Consider the following 13,239-nt stretch of genomic DNA (forward strand, 5'->3'; position numbering starts at 1 on the left):
GAATGCCGTGATACAATAATACTTGCTGCTTGCTACGTGCTGCCTTTAGAAAGGGTCCACACAGCTTGGTAATTGAAGATGGTATAATTAGCTAGCCACATTTACTCCCAGAGAATTTTTTATTCCTTCTGTATTTGAAACTGATTTCAAACCCACTTTCCCTTAATAGCGCGGCGCGTATTTGGAGCACCCGGTCGCAGATTCTTGTTTGGAATAAATAACAAATAGATGAAGTGGTAAGATTGGAGAAATGAAAGCCACTGAGTGAGAGAGAAGGACAGATGTCAAAGACATGTTGCATGTGTTGTTGCGTGACATTACGTATCCTTTGTCATTATATCCTTATCCATTGTTGGAGGTGCCTGGCTTTAAATATGTATAGCCTTAAAACTTACCAAAACACCTACACCCAGTTGCTGTTTTATTAGGTACCCCTAGCTAAAACTAATTCAATACTTTGCCATATCAACATGATTGATGGGAATTTTTCTTAGTTAGCTGACTTAAACAAATACAGAGAAAGACAAAAAATAGTAAAGCCACTCACTGATAAAACACATTATACATTAAACAAAGTATAAAACAGACACTATTCATACCCATTGAATAAATCATAAAAGCATTAAACAAATGGGTAAAATAAAATCCAATAATAAGAACACCATAGATGAAACACTTGCACCTGTAGAGAAATTAGCAGCAACAAACAATCCACTTGATAAAATGCTTCTCGTCCATTAAATAATCTGCCCTGCTAAGTGGCCTGCAGTCTAATACAACAGCCCTGCGATATATCCTACCTTTGTGAAGGGTATAATGTGTGTTGTTTGCAAATATTTTGAGGGCTTTTTGTTTTGTTTTATTATATAGCAGCTGGAGAATGACAGGAGAGAGAGAGAGAGAGAGAGAGAGAGAGAGAGAGAGAGAGAGAGAGAGAGAGAGAGAGAGAGAGAGAGAGAGAGAGAGAGAGAGAGAGAGAGAGAGAGAGAGAGAGAGAGAGAGAGAGAGAGAGAGAGAGAGAGAGAGAGAAGCCGTGACTTGGATTCAAAACTTGGATGATCATTTTGGAGGCTGTAGTTAGTGGTTGTGTTGAATTGTGTTGTGATATGCAGAGAGGTGTTACCAATATTTAGTTTATCATCATTACTATGAATGACAAAATATTAGGAACATCTCTCAGAGTAACTCAATACAATTCAATGAAATGACAAACTACAGCAACAAAATGATCATGAAGTTGAATCAACACCTCTCTTCAACAGTTTCAACAGAAACTGAACATTATAACCTTCATGAAGAGAGGCTCTTATTACAGGACTGTTGCATTAGACTCAAGTAGTTTTAGCTAAGTGTACCCTCAGTAATAAACTGGCAACTGAGTGTAGATCTATAATATTTTCAAAATGACATAGGATGTGATGTGAAAAATAAGCACATTTTATTGCTCTATCCCTCGTGTATATTTTACTTTTGAGATGTGTTCGAGGAAGACTTGCAGTGATGAAGCAAGAGGGAGGAAAGAAACCTCATGATAAGTGGAGGTCTGAAGTGGGAGTGACAGCTGGGAGAGACAGAGAGGCCAGGCTGTCTTCCCTGTAGACCCTCTGTGTTTCAGCTTCATCTCTGACTAGACTGGGACAGGCCGACAGCTGACACACAGCTGTAGTGACAGATGATCGTAGGGCGGGGGGGGGATTCGTCGAGGGAGTTGGGGAGAGGGAATGTATGGAAACAGAGTGAATAGTAGAGTTAGCTCAGGCACAACAGGGCGGAGACAGTGGAACAAGAGCAGCGATGACATGGTTACATGTGTGTGTGTGTGTGTGTGTGTGTGTTGGGGAGGTGGTGTGGAGAGGGTGACTTATGGCCTCGTACGGTGTGTATGTGCATTGGTGTGTGGGGCGCATTTGTGGGCACAGAGGAGATCTCAGGGATAGCCAGCCAGTGCAGCTGTCCTGAACGGGAGACACGACACAACGCAACCCATACATGGTGCATGTGTTGTGTGCAAGTGGGAAGAGAGGCTGAAAAACACATAAGTTGTCCAAATGAGTAAGTATGTGTGCGAGTATGCCAGATGACAAAAAGGCTGAAATATGGGGCTTACTGGACTAAGCTCTATGTGTCTAGAATCAGAGCTGAGAATCTGATGACTGGGGCCACAAATCAGAGGCAATCACCATAACAACCGTGATAAACATTATCCTCGACAGCAACTCATCGCCGTTTTGTCAATGAAGGGGAGCAACCGTTTATCCAACACACCACAGAGAAGAAGGCATTATAAACAAAAGAGGAACAAAAAAATAAATAAATCGGCCACAAAAATGGTTTGGCGAGCAGGAACAAAAGTGCATCTGAGAACATTGTTGTTGGAAAAGTCAAGTGGTGTTGAACAGCTGTGGTTAGTGCTCAGAGAGAAGCAGAAGGACCTGCTGTGTTCTGGAGGCAGCACAGTGTGGAGCCCAATCTACACACATATTTTGTCTCTGCTAATCCATACGCAGGACTAATGAATACTTATGAGCAGCTGCTGTTTCTGTCCCACACAACAAAACACAAAGAGACAGAGTCAAGAGCAGAGAAGCACACATGAAAACGTTTTTACTTAGCAGCCATTGCATCATTTAAGCCAGTTTGCCAGAGTCTCTATAATTAGATTGCTTCAGTGAAAAACTGGCACGACAGCTTTGGCACTGGTTAGCGTATTTTCTAAAGAGCCCCTCATGTTGGAACCAAACGTTTGCATTTGTTATTCTTTCTAGTTTTATAATGAAGCCAGTCCACCTAAAGGATTATTCAGGTAGTTTTGCACGTTTTAGCCCATTAACTGCAAAATTGTGTATGCTTTAGATCACTGCTGAGAATATCGTAACTATCGGCTTTTACATTCCAGACAGCCATTAGTCCGAGACGTATAAAATCAACTTGTAGAAACTTGAAACCTAAGAGAGGTAATCAATCACAGTCATTATTTTGTCCACTTTTTTGTTACAATTACATAAACAACATCCATTTGTATTTTGTACATTGTAATCACTTTAGTGAATCCTTAACATTTCCACTACCTGTGAAACTAATGGCATCAGTCTCAGCTGTACTTTGTCTACGAATGACTAATAAGCAAAGGTTAGTAACTTAGTTGGTATACATGTAGACTGTTTGTTTGTTAAAATATACCCTGCTCTCATCTGCATTGATATGTGATAACGTAATGCTGACAAAAAACACTGATACCTCATGTTTACTATGATTAATTACTGTTATAGGCATGTTAACAGCAAATACTGTATGTGCAAGGTGAAACCAACTGTTGCATAAAAGATACTAAATGTATGTCAAATGTATTGTATCATTTTGAAAATGGTAGGCAGTGATATAAAGGATATGATTTGTAGTTAATAAGTTAAACCCTTTAAGCCTTATGTTTCTTGTCCTTACACAGACCTCATTGTGTGAAGTCTCCAATCACAGCAAGATAGAGTAACACTCTACCTCAGTTAGAAATGACTAATGGCCGCTGGGAGACAGAAAGTGGTGAGCTCTTTGTTTTGGATTTCCATCCGTGTGTGAGGATGCTGGTGAGGTTGTATGCATCACTACCCTCTGAGTCTAGAGAGAAGGAAGCATTAATTATCTTCAAGTTTCACAACACACACACAACACTTTGAAGGGTGAGACTGTGCAAGCTGCAGAAGCAAGGTCATTGGATGGCTTTCCTGTAAACAGGCTTGTTTCTGTGTGACTCAGGGATGGTGTGAAAAAAAACTGATCCCTGCGGGGCCACTGTGTCCTTGTTTTTACCTAAGACCCACTCCAAGGGCAGTTTTAAGTTGTTTGGCTGCACAAATCTGTTCCTTTTTTCATCTTCAGATTACTTTGGTTAAATATTAAAATATCACTCAGTCTAATATTTCCTTCACTCTCAGCATGGAAACAAAACAACTACTCCCCCTTAGTCAGCAATGATGGCTGGAGACATTTGCTCTTAGAACTGAAAATACAGGCAGTCCACTTTTATTAATGCCCTACACTGAAATCTACAAGTGACCCATGATGTGTCCAGAAGATACCAGTGAAGTCTGGTGATAGTGTTGGTCATACATTGGTCATCAAATTGTAGAGATGTGTGTCACACTATTCATCTATACAAGGAAGTGCCAGTCATGACTGTGGTATCTGATCATCCTGAGTTTAACTAAAGGGTGAGGAAGCAGGAGGAAAGAACTGACGAGTCAGTTAAACAGGGTAATGAAAGCTGAAAGAGAAGGCAGCAATGGCAGCCAAGTCAGAAAAACAAATTAAACAGCAGCAAGAAGAAAAGGAGAAAGTGTGACTAAAGGATGACTGAAGTAGTCTGTAAGTAGTGGTGATTCACGATGAAACACCGAAGGAAGCATGGTAAGGGGATTTTAAAATAAATCATGTTTCCAGGAATAGTTAAGTTGTGCTGAACATCATATGACTCACTGACGACAAATACCCAATTAAAAACACATCTTCCTGGTGGCACAGACAAAGCAGTGCTTTGCAACAACACCGCTAACAAGTCTAAAATTTACAAGCTAACACTGGTTTAGTTCTGAGGCTCATAAGCAGAGGCTCGAGGGTAGCGCAAAAACGGGTAAAAGAATGAATGTAATAAAGTTGGGTTCATTAGCATGCGGCTACACAAAGCTGAAATCAATCAAAACTAAAGAGTGAAACTTCCATCTTCTCCCTTGTCACTGCCTGCTTTATACTTGGACGCAGGTCCACTTGGCCCTTCAGTCCATATCAATTGCAGCATTGCTCAGCATATCTGCATGGCAGACAAAGACAAATGGTGACTGATTACCAAAAGTTGGTCTGGCAAATGAAGAATGCCTTCATCAACCACAGCCACACAAACCTATTTCTAAGTGTAGGGACAAAGCATTACAAGGAGTTTGTAGCCAGAAACACATTTCCCGTTTGGTTTTCTATCCTTTTCTTTGTTGCCCATTGGGTGGGCCAAGACACATTTGGTGGGAACTTGATTTGCATACATGGTAGCCACAAACACACATCTAGATCAAGTTAAAAGACCCTTAAAAACAAGACCATTCATCTAAAAAGGGCTTTATCCTGAGATACTAAAATGTCTGAGACATCTAAAATGTATACAGACTATTATATTTACACATTTCCAAAACCATGGCTTTAAAAGTATGGGGTAGCAACAGACCAAAAACACTTCAAAAAGCCGGTTATTTAACCCCCAATTTCCACCAACAGCGGAACGTCTGCGGATCCGCTCCGGAACGGCAGCGTAGTCAATAGGTTTCCATTAAGGTGTGTATTTTCACTGACTGCGGAACTGCTGCGTTCTGAATCAGTCCCAGCTCCAGCGTTCCGCAGCAATTCAGCACAATTCAGATTGTGCGGGACAGGAAGTCGAGCACAGAAACAAAATAAGCATCCGGTTAATTTTCAAAATAAATACAACCGTAGCTTTCAACAGGCTTAATGTTGTAAATGATTCGCAATAATACATGCATAAAGCATTGGGGTCTTGCCTGTAGGTCTCCAACGGCCTTGAGTCGATTCGGGCTGGGCTCGGGCCTTCTTTTGTTTTTAATAGACCGGGCTCGGCTCGGTTCAAGTGATCAGTGTCGGTTTCCAGCCGGGGTCGGGCCTTAAAAGTTGTAGACTTTGTCAGGCCTGGCAGGGTAGGGCTGGAGGTTTTGGCCCTTGTCTTGCCATAACAAACTAGGTCTGTGTGTCTAATTGTTTTTTTTGTTGCAGAATACAGTTTATCCATAACCTGCAGTCTGCACCACAATTCCAGTGCTCAAAGAACAATGTTGCTTGTACTTGTTAGGGTAACGTTCATTTTTGGCAGCTGATTTGTCCAACATGTGCCAATTAAAAGCTTGTTTAGAAAATGCTGACATTTGCAGGTTTGTCTTCTGTCAATCAAGAACAACAAGTCAATAAGCTGCACCCAAGTCGATTCAAATGTTTTTATGCAGCTACAGAGGCCTGCAGTACAAACACAATATTTAATCTTGACTGTTTTTTAATTGTATCATTGTGCTCCAATATTATGGCATCTGCAGAGGCAATCAAAGGAAATAAGCCTGATCAGATACATACACTGTACCAACATGGTGGATTGCCTGTACCAAAAGCACAAGAGGGAACTATAATAAAACAAAAGATGTTCTGTAACCGCCGAAATGTGAAAAAGAACAGTGAGCGCAACACCAAATAAAAACCCCACCAAGCGAAGGTCTTGTTAGCACCTCTGGCAATCAGCAGGACCTGTACTGTCAGTATAGATCCCGCTGATTGCCAGAGATGTATCGTTGAATAAAAGAGTGAATTCCTCTCTGTGTGCCAGCAAAGGAACAGTTGAAGAGTAACTTGCATTACAAGTTCTTTTTTGGAAACTGATTTTTGACTGACAGTAACTGGAACACTGTTTTGGTTCTCAGGGCTTGAAGCTTCATACATGTCTTTACATGAAGCTGAACTTTTCTCAGCTCCTTTTTCTCTGTATAATGCATCTGGGATGAAAGGAGTGGCATTTCACTTCCTAGTGAAAGTGAGTTAGACCTTTATCACTTAAAAGTTAGAAGTTAAAAGTTTCACCAAGCTTCACCGTAACAGTGAGGGAAGATTAGTTTGACCTTAGTTGAAGTGTGGGTGTAAAAATGATTATGAGAATCTAGCAGATATGTGGCAGCATTAGCATGTTATAATGATAGTGTGGCAGCAGAGTGTATGTGAATGGTAGTTTGACACGAGGCCGTCACCGAGAATGTTTTAGGGCTGCAGTGTGACGGCAAGCCGCAGCCCAATTCCCTGAATTCAATTTGCACAGTCTCACTGCCACCTGTCAGCAAACAAGTGAGAATCAGAGGGGAGGATAGGGTGAAAGGAGAAAGGAAAGGCATGTGACAGCACAGTGTTACTCTCACAATGGGCAGCGAGAAAACGGCTGGCAACAGACATACTGGAAAACAGACAGAATGGTGGAGGAAAATTCCCTGCAGTAACCAAACGAAGAGACTCCGAATGACAGAGCGAGCGTGGGACAAAGGCAACTCTTTGCCCGCAGGAGGGGGGAAATTATTCATTCAGTGAGCAGCTATTGAAACAGAGAGTGGAAATGGGAGAAGAAGGGAGGGTAATAAGAAGAAGGGATGGCCTGGAGAGAAACAGAGCAGAAAGAGAAACCAGAGAACCCAGGTCAAACAGGAATGAGTGCAGCAAGACTCAGCATTTTGAGTCAAAGTGAGAAAAACACGCCAAACCGAGCCCTCTAACAGATGTCTTCTTCCCATTTCTAATGAATAACAGCCGAGCAGAGAGAAACGATTTTCTGATGTCTTTGCACCGTTTAATGTTTAGCTACTGCAGTGGGCACACACACACACACACACACACACACACACACACACACACACACACACACACAACTAAACACCTCAGGCACAGGCTGATACCTCTATCACACTTGCAGTCCTCCTCCTCCCTCTAAGCAGAAAGAAGCCTCCTAAAAAGAGCTAAATTACACATCACACAACAGTTTCCTGATGCTAATATGCCCCTCCAAATCCCTGGGAAAGAAAGACAGGTCCGCCCCACTCAGCGTGGATGTTGTTTCAATTCAAATTCATCATACGAATTAAAAGAAGTTCACCTTTGATGTTAAACATGATTTTCTTCTATGTTCCAACAAGGTTTCAAAAGCACTTACTTTGCCAGAAGCCATTAGTGATTATTAGTGATTTACTGAGCCCTGAGAGGCATGGTGTGTGCTAGCAACTCAAGATGAAAAGACCACCACAGTGTGAGGATTTGAACGAAGAGGAAAAAAACTGAAAAAAAAAAGAGAGCGAGGGGGGAGAGAACAGAGCACACGCTGGCTTTTAAGTTTGAGAGTTTCCATCTTTTATAAAGGTTTGTCTATAGTTTTTCCAGAAGCGATAACTTAAACTGCCAGTTGTTGGAGAGACGTGTGAAAGAACTCGACGTGATTCACGGTTTGGTTTCAGCTCACAAGATTCAGCATTAGCAACCTGTATTCATTACATTCTTAACTTCACTCAACATCATAGGATTTAAAAGGGGAATTCCACCAATTTTACCCATCAAAGTGTGTTTACATGTACTGAGGATAACTACTGCATGCATGAAAAAGGTTTTATAAAGACCTCTGCTCCAGAGGGAGAATTATTAGACCTCTGTAGCCAGCTTCTTATCGATGCTTGAAGCTAGCTGCTCGAGGCTACATCTGCTGCTACCAGCATAGGACAACCAAACCTCAGAGCGAACAGTTTCGTGGCCGAGTTGCATTGTGGGTAATGTGTGCCCCAGGCTTTGACATGAAAGAAGAATGCATTGAATAAAAAAAATAATAATCTGCTGCTTCAATTTTAGAAGAATTTAGAGAATTTTTATTATTTATGAGTCATAAAGCATGTAATACAGTTGAGAAATTACACACTAGGGAGGAGTTACTTGCCAACTTCTACATTTTTATTTACATCTTTTACTTTTATCTCAATAAATGAAATCATATAGCTACATTAGCACCTTAACCCTTTTGGGCACCTAGATAGCTCAGTTGGTAGAGTGGGCGCCCATATATAGAGGTTTGCTCCTTGACGCAGCGGGCCCGGGTTCAACTCTGACCTGGGGCCCTTTGCTGTATGTCATTCCCCCTCTCTTACCCCTTTCATTTCTTTAGCTGTCCTGTCAATAAAGGCCTAAAAATGCCCAAAAAAAATAATCCAAAAAACAAAATGGGCCCTTTTTAATTTTGGGACATATGCAAAGGAATTTCTGCAGGTTCCTGAGCTGAAAGGAGGCATCAAGCCAAGGTCCTAAGATATCTGATAAGATAGTGTGACAAATTCTTTGAAGAAACCTCAGCAGCCAAACTTTAACCCCAGTTTGCTTACACCCAGACAACAACATTGTTATCTAAGCAGGGCACACTCAACGGGAAGAGCAAACCGATAAATGAGGAGACTCACAGGGGCGATAGGAGAAGGGAGGCTGAGATGGATGAGCGGCAGAGGAGGGGGAGGAGGATAAATGAAACATCTGATGCTGCTTCAAAAGGAATAGAGAGATAGAAGATGAAGAGAGGGAATGCATACTCCATGTTAGACAGAGAGAGAGAGAGACAGATTGCCAGAATGATCAATTAGGGGATCAAAGGTATGCTGGATGTCAGGGTGGGATGGATGGCTAATCTGAATAAAAAGGTAGGACTAGGAGATGGAGATTCTCTGAGAGTAAATCAAATATGGATTTGAGAACTTACTGACAACTAAAGCCCAAGAACACCCCGGGTTCCCGCTTTGAAGTATCACCACTCGTTACTGGATGAATTGGTTTCTCTGACAGTCTCCTCAAGCTCGCTCTGCATGTGACCACACATAAGGCAACTGCAATTGAAAAGTCCAGCTGTCTAGACTTGAGGGGAAATTGGTTTAAGAAATCAGGGTGGACAGTTGAGTCCTGCCTTCAATTGGCTTTATTTCCCATTAGCAGGGGACTGTAGAGAGGGGAGGCAAGTAACTGTGGCGTGTCTTTGGACTTTAATGAATTCCTCCACTGGCCTCGCTCGGTCTGTCAGGAGCCAATTACGAGCAAACACAGAATTTAGTTGAGTTGCTGCCTAAAACTTGATCGTTGTGAGAGAAGTCACATAAAAGACCGGTCTTATGGATTGAAAACACCATTGTCATCATTGTGCTCTTTCATGTGGTTAACTAGCCACATTGGCCACATTGCCACAAAGATCAGGCAACTGTGCAAAACATGCAATTCAGCTATTGTGCAAGATCTGCCTTTGGGTTTTTGGATTTGTATCCACCTGCTAAAAATCTTTTCAGAATGGTCTACAACCAGAAACACACAGACAAAGTCACAAATCATGGCTGCCACCAAAACAATGACGCAGTTAGAGGACAACAGACTATGGTCAATGATCAACCAGACTACACAAAGCAGTGTTCCCATTGTGGAGACTAAATCCTGTGCGTGCGTGCGTGCGTGCGTGCGTGTGCATCTAGAGTGTTATCAGTCACAGAACAGCAATAATGCAACAAATTAAAACCTGTAAATGTTTTCATGTCTGTACATGAAAAATAACAAACATCACAAACACAGCCATTTCACAGACACTGTCAGACAAATTACTTTGCTCTGTGCATACTTGTCCACAAATCATATTATGCAATTATTGTCAATTTCTATTACGTCTGCCAAGAGACTAATCAATAAAATAACTGTTCCCTGTTTGTACATGCGGGCAATTATACTCACATAACTGTTCAATCCAACTAATTAATATATTCTCTCTCTCCTCTCTGCTGGACTGCACAGCTGAGGAAAGCAGCTATGCAGGGCCAACGGCTCACGTGGGATGCTGCGGGAGACTTAGCAGCCAGATGCCCATCAGACAGCGCTCCAGAAGACCTGAGTTTGCTGTGCGGGACTGCGTACACACGCTCAGGGCTCCTCCTCACTTTATACCCCTACTTTTGCTACAGAGGCAGAGAGGGAGGGATGGGGAGAGAGAAATTTTCTTTTATTGCCTCTATCTATTGGCAAATAGCACAGGCACCCCCACCTCCTCCTCCCAACAGTCAAACAATGCTTCAATTCCTCTGGACTGCTCAGTCCCTCAGCCAACAAACTACCCACATCTCTAGTTCTCATGTAGTGGAAAGGTGACTGCACAATAACTGAAGCCCACTGTTAACTCCTCCATCAGGCCACCTCCGCCTCTCTGCAAGCATTAAGGGCAGGCACAACAAGCAAGTAACAGAAACATATGCAATCACAAGCACATTTTCCCCTCTCTCTTTCGGTCTCTTGCTGCCATACAAAAACTAACTGAGGCAGAAAGCTGAAAATATGCATTTTCTGAGCATTTTTTCTTGATTCTTGCACCATCTTGTTCACAGATTATGAGATGTATTTATCAAACGAAATGTATCAATGATTGATTCACTCTCACCACCGCTTTCTTCTGGCTCATAAAAAATACAAAATGTGTATTCAGTTCAAAGTCCAAACCTTCTGGCGGCGCCTCCATAGAGTTTAAAAATGTTTTCTGTATCAACACAGCTTCTCCTCTCCAGCGTCAGGCCGCCCTTTTAGTGATGTCAGGTTTGGTTCTGGTGACTGGTTAGCTCCCTAAAGGATGAACCACCTCATTTAAGGCCAGCGGTGAATGAAACCAGAGTGGGTGGTCTTACTGGAGGTCACCTGTGGTGCTGTGAGGTTACAAGGTTAATGGTGGGTGTGGTGACCACCACCTGGATGTGTAGAGGTCTAAACATTAGACATCTTACTGACCCATTCATCAAGGCTGCTGCAGTTTTAAAGCTTGGCATGTCACGAATAAATACTATTGTTTGACTTTTGAGGTTTGTGTGTGTTTTGTGAGTGAGGTGCAGTGTGAAGAATGAGTTTAACAGACTACAAAGAAAGGCGTGACTGGTGACAACTTAGTGGCCATCAGACTGTGTAAAGATTGTAAATGATGAAGGGCAGGATGGAAGAAATAAAAGTCTATTTTGAAGATAAACGTGTGAAAGCAATAGTTCTGGGACAAATCCGGACTCTGAATAATGTTTTGTTCTGCTGCCAAGGACCCACATTTAGCAAGACGTGGAACAGTTTGAACTGAGTCTAGACCATGATGTACACTGTCAGAATATTTCAGCTACGCGTTCAGTAACTGCCACAATGTTATCTGCCACGCAAACGTGCAGAGACCATAGACTGTTAAAACTAGGTAGAGACCCAGGGCGCAACTAGCCCTCATATACGCTTCCCAGCAGTCTGTGGCCAGCGTCCAGAGCTGTCGTGCCCGCCTCACACCGAGACTTGTAGACGCCAAGCCACAGACAGACTGACAGACAGCTGGGAATATCTACAGCAATATTATTATAGCCGCTTATTATGTAGTTAAAATGCGCAGGGAAGAAACGCGCGAAGGGTTTAAAAGGAGTTTGTCAAGACTTACCTAAAAGACACGCAGGAGTTTGTTGACAGCAGTCCAAACTGAGATGAAGTCTGTGTTAGACGAAGTAAAGTGGTGTTTTGTCCTGAACAACACGCGTCCACTGAATAATCCAAACGCTCGAGCAGTTGTTGCGCTCAGTGAACGACCTCTGTCAAAACTCAGAAAACAACAAATTATCTGAAAACTGCTGAACGCACAGGCTGATATTAAACCTGCATTCTGGCTTTCACTGGACACTCTTAAGGTATTTTTTTTTAAACTTGTCGACAATGAGGGAGCTACATAAAAAAAAGAGCGAGAAACCGTCCGGGGTCGCTGCGCCTCGGCCCCTCTCTCTGAATATGAGCCCCTTCAGCTCCAACCTCAGTCCGGGCTTCGCAGCCGGGCCAGCAGGCGCCACCAGGTGCTCATTTACATAACTGCACCGGCTGTGTCCAATCACGGCTCCGAGCAAGGTGTCTGATTGAATAGTCCAACAGGCACACCATCCAATCAGAGCTCCCTGTGGGCGGGAGCTGTGACCTTAACAAAACTGTAAAATTAAATTCAACGTGAAGCCTTTGGGGGCGATGGGAGTTTCTTTGTTACAGCAACGCTGAGATTTGGGGAATATGACATGTGATACAGCAGCACACAGAGTGTTTCACCTTGTTAACCCTTTGCATGTACGAACATTTTGCTCTGATGTTTTAAAACGGATTCTTTAATAATATAAACTTGTAAACTCACTTGAATTATTATCTGTTCTCTCAGCATCTGGTCTGTGCCATTTAATGTGTACCCACAACACTCTGCCTTGGTATTTACCTCTAAAGGAAACTTTATTACAGAGTATTGGTGGTGTAACTGTATACCATTACTGCCCCTGGCCTATAATGACTCGGATTGAAGGGTTTGCACGTAAAACACAGAAATGGAGCTGGAACCATAAGAGTTGTTGATATGGCTCCCTGAGGCAAAGCAGGAGTGAAATGGGAATTCATGTTTTAAAAGAGCCACATGTGTGCATGTTTATGCTGAATTACATCAACAGTTAAACCAGTCAGAAACACAGACTGTGCAGGAGTTACAGTATGTGTTGGTACTTGTCTGACTGAGAGGAGGGAAATTTTAGCTGGCGCTCAATCAGCAGCGAGGGACAATAAAGGTCATTTAACACACACTGAGCTCCACCTTGGATAAACAGGGAAGAGGAACACTCTCTCTGCTGCCTAATGTTC

General features: G+C 42.5%; 1 protein-coding gene across 3 annotated transcripts in view; it reads right to left on the minus strand.

The window, feature by feature from the left end:
• Positions 1 to 12,408, minus strand: part of ddr1 (discoidin domain receptor tyrosine kinase 1) — a 38,579-nt gene extending 26,171 nt beyond the window's left edge. For 2 of the 3 annotated variants that reach the window (XM_078252569.1, XM_078252568.1), the window contains exons 1-2: positions 12,020 to 12,408; positions 10,309 to 10,529 (exon numbers count right to left, since the gene is read on the minus strand). In XM_078252569.1, coding sequence (XP_078108695.1) covers positions 10,309 to 10,310 — 2 coding nt within the window. In that variant the 5' untranslated portion in view covers positions 10,311 to 10,529; positions 12,020 to 12,408. The remainder of the gene's footprint in view (positions 1 to 10,308; positions 10,530 to 12,019) is intronic. The other variant, XM_078252570.1, reaches the window with a different exon arrangement.
• Between the last annotated feature and the right edge of the window lie 831 nt (positions 12,409 to 13,239).

Source organism: Sander vitreus, chromosome 6 (genome assembly GCF_031162955.1).
Source record: "Sander vitreus isolate 19-12246 chromosome 6, sanVit1, whole genome shotgun sequence".
NCBI lineage: Eukaryota > Metazoa > Chordata > Actinopteri > Perciformes > Percidae > Sander > Sander vitreus.